Source organism: Pterocles gutturalis, unplaced genomic scaffold (assembly GCF_000699245.1).
Source record: "Pterocles gutturalis isolate BGI_N339 unplaced genomic scaffold, ASM69924v1 scaffold33897, whole genome shotgun sequence".
Taxonomy (NCBI): domain Eukaryota; kingdom Metazoa; phylum Chordata; class Aves; order Pterocliformes; family Pteroclidae; genus Pterocles; species Pterocles gutturalis.
In genome coordinates, this window is record NW_010113869.1 from 1 (window position 1) to 13,337 (window position 13,337).

Consider the following 13,337-nt stretch of genomic DNA (forward strand, 5'->3'; position numbering starts at 1 on the left):
TGAGGCTCCTTGTCGCGGAGCCGAACGGGTTTTCTCCTCCCAGGGCACTGCTGTTAGGAGCGCTTCCATAGAGAGATGACCACACAGGTAAATACAACCGCAGCGCTGGCTAAACTAATGGCTTGGTGGGTTTTTTAGGCTGCTCATACGTAATATTAATTATTTTTTCTTTCTAGTACGGTATTCTCTTCAAGCAAGAGCAAGGTGAGAGAGCACTAACGTGTGTTAAGTCACACTGGCCTCCTGGGGTGTTGTAACGCTGGTAATGGCAGGGGGACTGTGAGATGGAGTGTGTTTATATTCAGTATAAATCTGAATCGCTCAAACATAGCTGTGCTGTTTTTTCTGTGGTGATCTCGGTGAACAAAATCCCTCGCGTGTCTCAAAACAATGAAAACAGTGACAGGGCTGTCAGAGCAAGGGGCTATTTGTCAGCACCACAAGTGGCAGTGTTAGCGTTAACAAATCTGGTAGTTGTGTTCCATCAGAAGAAACCACTTAATGGCTATGCTTATATTCTTTTTTAGCTCACGATGATGCCATCTGGTCGGTTGCCTGGGGAAAAAATCAAAAAGATGGTTCTGAAACAGTGATCTCTGGTTCTTTGGATGATTTAGTGAAGGTCTGGAAGTGGTAAGTGAAGTGCTCCATATTAACCAGTGTTAGGCCTTGTAAGTAGTTAGTATGGAGAAACAGCAGCCTTGAATTTCCATAATCCGCAGGGATCTTATAAGTTCCATCAGGGAAGGGGTAGCCTGGCACACAGAATCATTCTCCTGAGCAAACGTGCCTTCATTGGTGGGTGCTTTCTCTTGGAGTGGTAGCATTCTGATGTGCTTTGATTTTCAAAGAATGTGAACCCTTTGAAAATGCACATCAGATTTTGCATGTCATCTGCCAGAGAATAGTACAATTTGACGTATTTCTAAACCAAAGAATTAGAAATTTTTTGAGACAATGCATTGAGAGCATGTGTACTATGAAAGGAATAATGGGAGTAGAGTACGAGAGGAAATAACATCTTCCTTTTTTATTTAAAAAAAAAAATCTTCATGACACTGAAGGGTGTTTTTGTAAATAAATTGTTCTGTCTCTTAGCCAAAGCAGTATTAAGTATATGCTTCACTTTAATTACACGAGTAGCTCTGTTGTGGTAACTATAAAACTCTCGGTCATTGCTGACAGATGAAGAGCCTGCTGTGTAAGTACCCACGTACTGATGTGCAATGGAAATTTCAGTGGGACTGCTTACAAACTTAAGATGAAGTACATGCTTTGCAGAAATCTGGTAAATGGTTGATTTGTTGGTTCTTTCGCTTAAGTACAGAGAGCAATTTTTGCACAGGTACCTTCACATTTCATGAGTGAAGTTCGATTCCCCGTTTGCTGAACAAAATGGAGAGATGTGGAATGTCTTGTTTGTTTTGTCTGCAGTTGGAGATCAGTTAAGTACCTCCAGCTACTCATAATTAGGCTTTTCTTTCCTTTTAACAAAAGGAACGATGAAAAACTGGATCTACAGTGGACTTTGGAGGGCCACCAGCTGGGCGTGGTGTCTGTGGATATCAGCCACACGGGCGCCATTGCAGCATCCAGCTCCCTAGATGCCCATATTCGCCTTTGGGATTTGGAGACTGGCAAACAGATCAAGTCAATAGATGCTGGCCCTGGTAAGGTGTCACTATTAAGCTGTCTCTGCGTCCAAAGTGTACTTACTCTCAATAGTAAATATTGCACAGTGTATAATTAGAGTATACGAGATTACTAGTTTGTTGGGGTATTTTTAATCTTTCTTTGTTTGCAAAAGTTCTAGTGATTTTTATGAACTTGACATAATGTAATCTCAGACAATTGTACATTTATGTTTTCACATTACTTGCACTTCCTTAGATACATTTTGGTATGCTTTTTGCTAGTGCATAAAGCAGGATGGAAACCAGCTTGCTTTTACAGATGTAGTGATAAAAGGATATTTAAAAAAATTATTCAAATGCTTATTCAAATTGATTTACAAAGAAAGTCTGAACTCTCTTCATAAGCACTGCACTGAGCTGAATTTGAGCCATACAGGTGATGCTTATTTATGCCATACATCCAAGCCTGAGGGAGCAAGTCAAAACACAGTAAAGCTGAAGTCTGGATCAACATTATGTCCTCCGAGTTGGAATTCAGGGCCTAAGATCTTATTCTAAATATTTCATTGGTCCACTGGCAATCCTCAATTTAAGAACCATCTTGCGGTTTTTTAGGTAATTAATATTAAGGTTGTAGAAAAAACCTGTGAATTACGTTGTGTCAGATAAATGCATTGTACTGCTATGAAAAGGTAATGTTTTTAAATTCCCTTGCAAGGAATGTTGATCCATGTTACATTGGTATATCTGTGTTTCTCCTGTGCCTTCTGTGCTTTGCTAGATACTAGCGTTGGTTTCTTTCAGTGGTTTAATATCTTTTGGTACCAGGAGAAAAGTAAGAATTTAGATTTGACTCAAGCAGTCTTAATTCTAAATTTACTGTTACAGGAGGGTCTAATAAGCTCTTACTAGAAGATGTAATCTTTCACTAAGCAGAAATCAATGGCTCAAGCTATGCTCCTTTAATTACACAGAAGGAAGTGACCTTTCATGAGCTTGGACGCTCTTCTTAAAAGTATGTAGTAGAGTTTAGAGTATTAAGAGTAGTTAGGGGTTTAAACGTCTAAATAGATGCACACAGAACTGACATTGTTGAATAGGAACTAGAAGTGGTATTCAGCTAACTGATTATTTCTTTTTAATATAGTTGACGCCTGGTCCCTGGCTTTTTCACCTGATTCCCAGTACCTTGCAACAGGAAGTCATGTGGGAAAAGTAAATATTTTTGGTGTTGAAACCGGAAAGAAAGAATACTCTCTGGACACCAGAGGAAAGTTCATCCTTAGCATTGCATATGTAAGAAGCACAATTGATCATTTCTTATGTGAAATTGCTATTACTGTAATATATGGCAAATCAGATATTTTTGTTTCCATCTATCAGTTTATCTCTACATAATTCTAAACGACAGCCATACTTTGATACCTCCAAATATAAACTGCATGACATTTCCCCCCTCACATATATGGAAAATACAGTTTGATCTTGCTTATTCACATATTGTGAGTAACTCATCTGAAGTCATAGAATCATAGAATCATTGAATCATCAAGGCTGGAAAAGACCTCAAGGATCATCAAGTCCAACCATCAACCCAACACCACCTCACCCACTAAACCATGTCCCGAAGCACCACATCTACACGTTCCTTGACCCCCTCCAGGGATGGTGACTCCACCACTTCCCTGGGCAGCCTGTTCCAATGCCTGATCACTCTGTCAGTGAAGACATTTTTTCTAATATCCAGCCTAAACCTCCCCGGGCGCAACTTGAGGCCATTTCCTCTTGTCCCATCACTCGTTACTTTAGAGAAGAGGCAGCACACCCCTCACTACAACCTCCTTTCGGGTAGTTGTAGAGAGTGATGAGGTCTCAGGATTTTTGGAGCCCCGGTATCTTATATAGATCATATTTGTAACAAGTTGCCAGGAGAATGTGAGGGAGGTACATAGCATAAATGCATATGGTTGTTAAATGCATACTTCTTGTGTTTTATTACAGAGTCCAGATGGAAAATACTTAGCCAGTGGAGCGATAGATGGCATTATCAATATTTTTGATATTGCAACTGGAAAACTTCTGCATACGCTAGAAGGTAATGGCTTGTGAATTTGCAGTGCCCAAGTTCTGGCTTCATTCCTAAACAAAACTAAAGGCTGTAACAAAAGTCAGAATAAGATGCAACAGCCACAGCATAAGTTGATGTTTCTGTCCATTAGTCAGTATTTAGTTATTTAGTGTGCTGTAACTTAAACCACTTAAAATTTTAGAGGCAAACTGTAAACTCAGGCTTGCATCATAAGTGCTTATCTCAAAAGATACAGTCAGTAATGCTTAACTGAATTTTGAAATTGCAGTTCCTTCTTGTATTGTAGTGCAGTACAAGGGAATGAAGCTAAGACAAATCTGTTCTGCCATGTGTATGATTTTTTCTTTTTTGTTGTGGTATTAGTTTTAATAGCAATTGATTCCTGGTTTAGAAAATAACCAAACATTTTACATTGTAGAAGACGTGTATTTTTCTAACAGATAAATGGGCTTTTAATGTTCATGCAGTTTCTGCCCAGTTGCATAGTTAATCAGAAAAACCAACCACTTAATATGAAATCATATTAGAAAATAGAACGTAATTTCTAATAAAGATCCACAGCTGAAAAAATAAAATATTTTTGTGTACCAGTGGACATGCCTTAACATTCAAAGTTCAGAATTACTGTCAGTTTCCATTTTATGTTGTGCAAAGAAGCCTGTAGAGGCACAGAGAGAAAGATCTTTCAGAGGTTCCTTTCTTTTACCAGGGCGTGCTGCTCTGGTTTCGCTCTTAAGCGCTGTCATTAATAAGAGGAATAGCTACATTCTAAGCCATGTATAACTTGAATTTCAGGTCATGCAATGCCTATTCGTTCACTGACATTTTCCCCAGACTCTCAGTTACTTGTAACAGCTTCAGATGACGGCTATATCAAAATCTACGATGTGTAAGTTGTTATTTTTCAAGATATGCTAACAGGAAAATGTATCAAACCCTGTGCTCTCGGTAATTCCCTTCAACTTTTGGTGACTTCTTTATGCAATAAATAATCTTAAAATAATAAAATAACCTTAGATCGTTTTTTAAAAGTGAATAGGTAGATGACAGCCTTAACTTGAAAACAAATTACTTTCCTGATATTTGGCCCTGTAGGCAACAGGCTAATTGCTTTGTATATCTGTCCTGTGTGTTTGTGTTTACCCATCTTAAACATCTATTCTGTACCCAAGAAATTATATTTATGGCCTATTTCTGTCACATTGTGCAAAAACTTGGAAGATCCTGGGGAGGAAAAGGCACCAGTTCAGCCATCTTCACTCCCCTGAACCTGCATTGCTTTGCCTTCTTCATGGTGAAACTTTTGTCCACCAATGTATCTTCTTCGTGATTTCTTTTTACGTTAACCATTTGAAATGGAAAAAGAGAATCTGTTGTTAACAACAGTTTAGCTTGGATGAACAAATGTCCGGAAGTGACCTTCCATGACTTTGCATGGAACCATTCCTGACTGCACTAGCTAGAGTATAATTCTGTTGCTTTTTCCCTGGAATTCACAAACCAAATGTTAAAATTCTGTGTTTTCTAAAATTTGTTGTTTCCACAGGCAACATGCAAACTTGGCTGGGACATTAAGTGGACATGGATCCTGGGTATTAAATGTAGCGTTTTGTCCTGATGATACCCATTTTGTTTCCAGGTATTGAGGATTTTTAACCTGTTTATGCTTACTGAAAGATAACTAAATGTAACTGTGCATTTATAAAACAAGATGGATCACAAAAAGTGTTTACAAATTGCAAGGGAATCTATAATGGAATAACACATTGCAATTAAAGACTCAAGACCCAATCTGTGATGTGATGCCAGCGGCAGTGAATAGTGTGTTTATTGTGTAAGTCATCCCACTGCAGTGTAGTTCCCTACAAGTGAAGGGCATCCAAACTGCAGAGAGGGGCAATTTGATTCTAAATAGCTGAAAAGTTGCTGTTGAATTAAAAAGTACAACCTAGTATAATAGTATGTTAATCTAGTTGGACTTTAGTGTTAACTCTCAACAGGCAACCCACTATATGTAACGGGAGTTTCTTTATCCAAAGAACTTCTAAAGAATTTTCTGGCTAAAACAGGAGCCCTCGTTTTTGTGTTGCAGATATTGGAACAGTAAATGTATTTTAAAGGTAACTGGAACCTGGCACAAGGTGCACTCCTTTGTTACTTGATCCCTGTATTTGAAGGGTGAAAATGGGTTTCTTATGTCTACCGTATGAGATCTTTTAAGCTTTGCACTGAACAACAGTTAAATCTATTAATTTAAACATTGGCGCGATACTGTTTTTCTTCCAGCTCATCTGATAAAAGCGTCAAAGTTTGGGATGCTGGGACAAGAACCTGCGTTCACACTTTCTTTGACCACCAAGATCAGGTATGTCTACTGCTTTGCCGAGGTCACTGCGGTCACAGCAGAACTTCAGTTGTGTGGTTGTGCACATTGTGTTTCAGGTTGGTGCTGCAGCTTTGGGGTTTGACTTCAGCTTGCTGTAATGAAATGTTAAAACTTGTTCGTTATTATTTGGCACTTAATATTCAACTAATGTTCCAAGTGTGTAGGTTGATCCTTCCAAGTAATTTAATTTTTTCAGGTCTGAGTAAGGGCAATTCTGAGTGGCCAAAAGGATTTTTTCCAGACTGTATTTTGTATCTCTGTCTATGGTCTTATTTCTATCACTTACACAGTGTGTGCTGCTGCCAATAGTCCTTTTGCAATCCCACCTTAACGTACTGGGTAGCCTTCACTTTTCCTGATGTCATCCTGACAATGGGGACAGGGGTTGCTTATGAATTTGTATAACTGACCTAAGTTTAAGTCAGAGGACTGACCTCGATTTTTCTAAGTTTTACACTGATAAGAAAATGCCTCTTAATTAGCCCGAAGATAAACCAGATCATTCTTCAGTCTGTCATGGTGTGTCAGTCTGCATCAGAAGTACTTCTCTCACTTCCCTGAAAGCACTGTAAAATACCCTTTTCAGAAAGGAAGACGGGATGGGTAAGAGTGAAAAAGTTAGGTTTCCTTTATGCAACTGGGGCAGGTACTTTTCAACCTTTATCAAGTATCTTTAGATTGTGTAATGCGTTGTCAATAGAAGTAGAATGTAAGGACATGTCAGGCTACTAGACATCAGTGTCTTTTTCTGGGTCATCAACCTCATCTGCTGTTAAAGCAGGAGCCAGAGTTGGCTAATAAGGGGATCTTAAATAATCCTCCCTCTTCTGCTTGTAGTCAATATTAATACAACTGTTGTGAAGGCTTTTTTTTGTTCTCCTCTTGATAAGCTTGTATGTGATCTAATTGCAGGTTTGGGGAGTGAAATACAATGGAAGTGGGTCCAAAATTGTATCTGTTGGAGATGATCAAGAAATTCATATTTATGACTGTCCTGTTTAAATGTCTCAAACTCTTGGAGCAGTTTTTAGGAATATTGCTGTCCTTCCATGTATTTTTTTTAATACTATAAAAGCATTTCAGTGATGCTGATCTGCAAAATCAGATGTTTATATGTAATTTTGTTTAGCATGAGAGAAAGCTTTACTTTTTTTTTTTAAATAAAAGCTACAGCTGCAAGTAACTGGTGTCTAATCCTTAGAAGAATGTATTTTTGGAAATATGTAGTCAGGGGCAAAGTAACTGCGCAGTTAATCTCCCCTGCCTTTACACATAAATAGACTAGAGCTGCAAAGTGTTGACCAAGTTTAACAGCAGCTTATTTTAGGAAAAGTGAGTGAGGCTATGTATTGTATGCATGGGAAATGATAGCCCAGGCTGAGCTTGATGCAATAGGGTCACTTAAGTTGAACAGCTGTTATGGCAATTGTACAGTGGCATGAAGCTCATGCATCATGGTTTAATTTCACTAAAGGGTGCTGTCTCCAACCCTGACTTAATTCAAACTCTACTAGAAAACAGATAAAAGGAAAGAAGGTTTAATGCAATCATTCCACTATGGCATCTTGTCATGGTATAAAACAGCAGCACTATACCCAAGGCAGGTGGTTTTGGTTTATTCATCTTTAAGGCTCACATACACAACACCAAGGAGGAAGTAAAAACCCTTTCTAGGGAAAGCTGAAACATAGAGCTGGAGCTTCTGAAAAACCATGTTTTATTTGCCAGTATTTTCCTGTATGGAAATTAGAAGTGTGTAGGATACACTATCCCCCTTCAAAGGATACCTTATAACCCTCAGTTACATGTACACAGAACAAAGCAGCTGAAGGAATGCTACTCTAATACAACACAGGGAAGAGGGTTATTATGGAAAGAGAGGAGCATGCACAAAATGAGACAGCTACTAGTGTTCCACTAACCAAGTTGAACATGGAGAACAATGTAGACATGGTGACAGAGTCTGAGCTTAGAGAAACTTAAAGGGAGGTCTGGAGGTGCTTAGAAAGTACCAGAGAAGCATGATAAAATGTGAAGAGTTCTATTTATTAGAAGTTATTTCTGCTATGTTTTATTCTATGAAATTAATTTTCCAGTATGAAAGTATTTACATAAGACACTCCACTTAGCCTCTATCAATATTGCCAAAGTCTTATATAAACAGCATAGGTGAAATAAAGTGAGAACCTTCACAGCAAAGGAAAATGTATGCCAACTCAGTTGGTTCTCAGCTGTGTGACATTTGCTTTATATAGAAAGACTACAAGAACACAATATAAATTAGTTACAAAAAGGTGATACTGACAGCGCAGCAACTCAATTTGCTGAACACAAAAACCACAAGCAGTGGCTATTACAGCCATGCAGTTTTCATTGTGAAAATTTACATTTTAGATGACATCCATTCCACCTTGCTTTAAGATGTCTGACATTGTACTCCTGTTCTTGGACCCTCCTCATCTTCTTCATATGCTTCTCCCCCACTGTTACGGTAGGTTTGCTCATTTGGATCAAAATCTTCAAGGTCTACCTGATCCATCTCATCTGTAATCATAACATCTTCTCGGGGAGGAAGCAGAGCCTCCAGCAGACTGAGTTTCTCTCTTGGGAGCCAGCAGTGCTCTGGGAACTGGACCTATAATTTTTTTTATGAATAATTACTCCAGATGCCAACACATATATTTTTGCTACAGAAAAGCAAGCAGTCAACTTACCAAAAATTGTATAATTAGGGTGCCTTTGTCCATTGGAGATTTGTAGATAGGCATCCCTTCGTTGTAGATACACTTTAGGTCACCATGTTTTATCACTTCACCTACACAGAAGTAAGAGCTGTAAGTACACGGACATGACAGACATTTCGTAACTATGAAAAGCAGGGTTATACACAGGCAGTGTTCCCAACAGCATCTGAGGGACACCACTAAGCACCTCCTAGAACAGCTGCAGACTGAAAAGTACTAAAACCAAGCTATACAGAAGTAAGGCCATTTAGGCTATTTCCTCTCCTCTCAGAGAACTGGCTTCTCTAGCACAGCCTTCAGGCTGAATTAACATATAGCCTAGTAGACTTGATGTTTCTGGCCTCTTGAGTACTTTCCTGGCTATTCCACCAACTGAGGCTGCAGTTTATTAAGAAGCATTTGACAGCTTTATTTAACTCTCCATGTGATGTTTTAGGAGGAGTGACAAGAATGACAAAGAACCAGCTACATTAAATAACTGCAAGCGTAGTTAGATCTGTTGCATCAACTGGTTAAAAAAAAAAGCAAACAAATCCCCATCCAGGCACAATGCAACAGGCAAGCAGTTTACATAGCATCAGAACTCCAAGACCTACCTGGCCTAGATGATATGACAAGAACTCTGTTATCCAGAGTTTCAATGGTCTTTCTGAAACCACATAAAGCCTCCGAGAGTTGAATTCTCATTTTTGTGATTAAGTCATGCCCTCGCCTCTGAAAGACACTGTGATCCTTTTGATCAAGCACAATTATAACATCACCAGGCTCCAGATCAGGCTCCTGGTCACCTTCTCCATGAAATACTATCTTCTGACCATCTTTCATACCTGGAGAAAAGAAACACATTTATTCTCTGCAGAACAATAGATTATGATTAGGGACACAGAACAAATATACAGTTCTTACCTTTATCAACATGAACTTCTATGATCTTTTTCTCTCTTACAACCTTACAGCCATTGCAGTTGTCACACCTGTCCTTTGGGTTTATTCTTTCACCTTGGCCTTTGCATTCTGGGCACACAGTTTGGATTTGTTGTACCATGCCAGGTCCGATCTGCTGAACTATAACTTGCATTCCTCTTCCTTTACACACAGGGCACTTCTCTACTGCCCCTCTCTTTCCGCCATAACCTTTGACAAAAAAGTTAAATCTAATCTCAGTCTCAAAAAACAGAAGTTGCCCAACAGTAGTCAGGCCAGAACTCACTCACTTCAAGAGCACCTTTAGGGCTACTTAGGAGTAGTTCAGCAATATTTTACCAACGCAATTGGAATTTAGTTTCCATCACAAAACATGCCCCACAAGTTAGAAGTTTCTACAAGCAAAAGAAAGTGAAGTTTTCTATGGACAACCTATTTTAGCCTCTGCCCCACCTCCCAATACATCTTGGTTTTCAAAGAACTGTCAGCATATTGACTCCAAGACCTAGACATTCCATTAATACTTTGGAAAGCATCTCCTTGCTAAATTTTTAATAAAATACTAAGATAAAATACCTCATTAAGATTTACTTCAAAGACAACCAATCATTATGGATGCTTAATAGCTGTAAAATGAGTAGTGTAATAAAAGCTAGACTTCTACCCACAGCAATTAAAAAAAAAAAAAAGTTGAATGGAACAGCCACCTATTGAAGTTCCAGATTAAGATATTTTTAGTTTAAGTACCCTTAACTATAATTCACAGGGAGTTTATGTCTGCCATTAGAACAGTAACTTTCTACCATTATATTTAAGAGACCTTGTTTCTTGGGTAAGCATAAATAAGGGCAGACTTTCAGCAGGGGGGCAGAAAAAATGAGAAAAAAAAATTTAAAAAACCCCCAAACCCCCCACACTTTATCCTCAGCACAGCCCCCCAGTACTCTTTAAAAAAAAAAAAAAAAGCTTGGAGGGGTTTGAAGCCACTACTTGTTCTTTTACCTTCACACTTTGCACAAATAACATTCTTTTGGAGTGCCAGTTTCCTTGTAACACCATTATATAAGTCTTCAAGAGATACACCTAACTGGTGCACAACATTTTTGCCTTTAAAAAAAACAAAAGAGGAAAAATTAATCCTGGTTCAGCTGTTGCAAGAAAGCTTTTTTAAAAGGCTTCTACAGTTTTTCATACATGCACAGTCTCACTGAAGAAATGTAAAGTTAATTCCAAACTCTCAACACAGCTCAGCCCCCTTAAAGCATTCAGTGCAGTTCATCAGCTTCCACTGAGCTGCACCCACTTATGTCAGAACATAAAATTTAGCTGTAATTGAACAAAGCATCATTAAAAGCCACCCTATCCCTGCTCCTACCCCTAATTTTATAAGCTTAACTGAAACAGCAAGATGCAAGGACACTACCAGCTTCAGGTCTAGTCAATTTAAAAGTTGATATTATGCCTACCTATAAAATTCCATGCCATTTTATAGCATAATTTCAATTATTTTACAGCAGGCTACTACTTGGTCCTTCATTGGACATTGGGCATGGAAAAAGACAAAAAAAAAATATCATACTGTGCTTTTGGCAGCACTCTGTACTCCGTTTCACATAATTTCCCCAAATATTTTCATGGGGTTTAACAGTACTTAAGTTGATGGTGTCCTTCAAAGCAAGCTGCCTAAAGTGTATGAGCAAGTGAAGCACAGATCAGGAAAAAAGGTAAACTTAAACTGCTTAATCTATTGATGTTTCCCCCTCCCCTACAGATCACCCACACCCACTTGAACAAAAAACAAACTCACTCATCAGAAAGATTGCTATGGCTACATGTTATCTACTTTACTAGAATCTTAATACTAGAGTAACTAAAAAAAGAAGTCATAGTTTACTTAATCTATTGTTGCAACGAGTAACATCCACACTATGTGCACTTAGCAAAACAGCAGTATCATACCACAGGTGTTTGATGCTTAAGTGCATGGTTAGTTTCTAGAACTTGTTTAGAACTGTGTACCTCTTCTCTCTCTATTCATTCGGCCTCCACCACCAAAGAACATGTCAAAGATGTCCATGGGTGAAGAGAAGCTGCCGCCACTCAGGCCTCCTTCTTTAATAGCCTGCTCCCCACCCTGGTCATAGAGGTCCCTTTTCTTTGGGTCCGACAGAACTTCATATGCCTGGGATATGAGCTTAAACTAAAAAGAAAAAAGAAGCTCTGAACAACTATGACCAAGAGGAAAAGTAACCCTCTCATATGCAACTCCATCTTCAGATGGAGCCAATACAGCACTTGCTTGTAGCATGTCTTTTTCCAAAAGGAAACTCCCTGAACAAATGCGTAATAGACTATAATAGTACACTTTTTTCCAGGAAACCATCCCTTTTCTCCCTCTCCCCCCTCCTCCCATGTTAAAAGTGGGCTTAATTCAGAGTCACATTCAGCTTACAACCATATCCAAAGTATTCTTTGATGACTGTGGTAGTTGCAACCATGATACACCTCTAACAAATCCATTTATAAAGTGATGTGATACTATCCCCAAAGTCACGGGGGTCCCCAGGTACACCATGGCCACAGCACTGCTAGTCATTCTAGAACCACACAGGGATCCTCCATGGCTGCTGAGCTGTTACATACAGCTAGAACTTGGAGATTTAAGTGACCAGACACTGGTGCTGCTTACTCATCGCAAATAGGGCTTAGATACAAATCAGAACATCCACTTTATCACAAAAATTAAAATTCCCTATTACTAAGATGACTAAGGGAATTTTCAAACACAACTTGCTACTACTGAAATGACTCCTTCCATCTTCAACGTAATTTACTTATGACCAGGTAAAGTGGCATAAGTAAAAAAAAAAACAGAAAAGGCTGCCTTTGTGTTACCATTTAATTAGCCTGAATTTGTTAAAATTAGTGTACTAGATTCAAAAATATGGAGCTTCTATTCCTATATTAATGTATTATCAGAGCAGCTTTTAGATCAATAATCCAAGTTTTCCATAGTTCTCCAGCTGTGATCTTTTGTCCTAGGCATCACGTGGAGTCGAGCGGGCCTCTGCTAGCAGCACATAAAATGGTTTTGCTGGGAACAGCTCACCCCCGTGCAGCCCAGTGGTCTCTCCTGGACAGTTACCTGGTACATCCGCATTAGCCATGTCTCTGCAGAAATCTCATCCCCTTCGGGAGCACAAATCCATCCAGCGCAGCCCCAGCACGCACAGCAGTGCTGGCAGCTGGGTGCCCCACTGCCCTTGGACACATCTCATTGAAACACTGAAAATCCTTTCAGCTCGGCCTGTTACAAACACTCTCTCTGCCAAAAACGAGCTCCCATCGGCAACTCTGCGGAGAGGGGCACCAACTGCCCCCCGACACAGGAGCCAGGGCCCCTCCTGCCCCAGCGGGACCCGCTTCACATGCCTCTTACAGACTTTCTAACCGCCCCATCCCGCGGGAGGGCCCTGTACCGCTCCCCTAGGCAAAGCGGGGGTTCCCAGTCACACTGACACCGGCCTTCCCGCCCCGAGGCGCGAACGGCGGGAGGCCCG

General features: G+C 39.6%; 2 protein-coding genes across 2 annotated transcripts; one reads left to right on the plus strand and one right to left on the minus strand.

Moving 5' to 3' along the window:
• Positions 1 to 47: 47 nt before the first annotated feature.
• Positions 48 to 7,288, plus strand: WDR61 (WD repeat domain 61). Its single transcript, XM_010074672.1, has 10 exons — positions 48 to 87; positions 177 to 204; positions 528 to 633; positions 1,498 to 1,670; positions 2,782 to 2,930; positions 3,636 to 3,729; positions 4,519 to 4,612; positions 5,270 to 5,362; positions 6,010 to 6,088; positions 7,022 to 7,288. Exons 1-10 carry the CDS (start codon positions 76 to 78, stop codon positions 7,109 to 7,111), a joined length of 918 nt encoding a protein of 305 aa, XP_010072974.1. The 5' UTR covers positions 48 to 75; the 3' UTR covers positions 7,112 to 7,288.
• Positions 7,289 to 8,136: 848 nt separating this feature from the next.
• On the minus strand, positions 8,137 to 12,937 carry DNAJA4 (DnaJ (Hsp40) homolog, subfamily A, member 4). The gene is made up of 7 exons (XM_010074673.1): positions 12,923 to 12,937; positions 11,797 to 11,977; positions 10,780 to 10,884; positions 9,760 to 9,987; positions 9,450 to 9,680; positions 8,824 to 8,924; positions 8,137 to 8,744 (listed from the first exon to the last, which is right to left on the minus strand). The coding sequence occupies exons 1-7, from the start codon at positions 12,935 to 12,937 to the stop codon at positions 8,526 to 8,528; spliced, it is 1,080 nt and encodes a 359-aa protein (XP_010072975.1). The 3' UTR covers positions 8,137 to 8,525.
• Positions 12,938 to 13,337: the final 400 nt, after the last annotated feature.

Bases quoted from the DNA above. Each gene is read 5' to 3' on its own strand.
- WDR61 (XM_010074672.1), top strand. The intron at 1,671-2,781 runs GTAAGGTGTCAC...TTTTTAATATAG, and splicing joins GTCAATAGATGCTGGCCCTG to TTGACGCCTGGTCCCTGGCT. The intron at 2,931-3,635 runs GTAAGAAGCACA...GTTTTATTACAG, and splicing joins TCATCCTTAGCATTGCATAT to AGTCCAGATGGAAAATACTT.
- DNAJA4 (XM_010074673.1), bottom strand. The intron at 10,885-11,796 runs GTACACAGTTCT...TTTTTTTTAAAG, and splicing joins AATGAATAGAGAGAGAAGAG to GCAAAAATGTTGTGCACCAG. The intron at 8,745-8,823 runs GTAAGTTGACTG...AAAAAATTATAG, and splicing joins CCCTAATTATACAATTTTTG to GTCCAGTTCCCAGAGCACTG.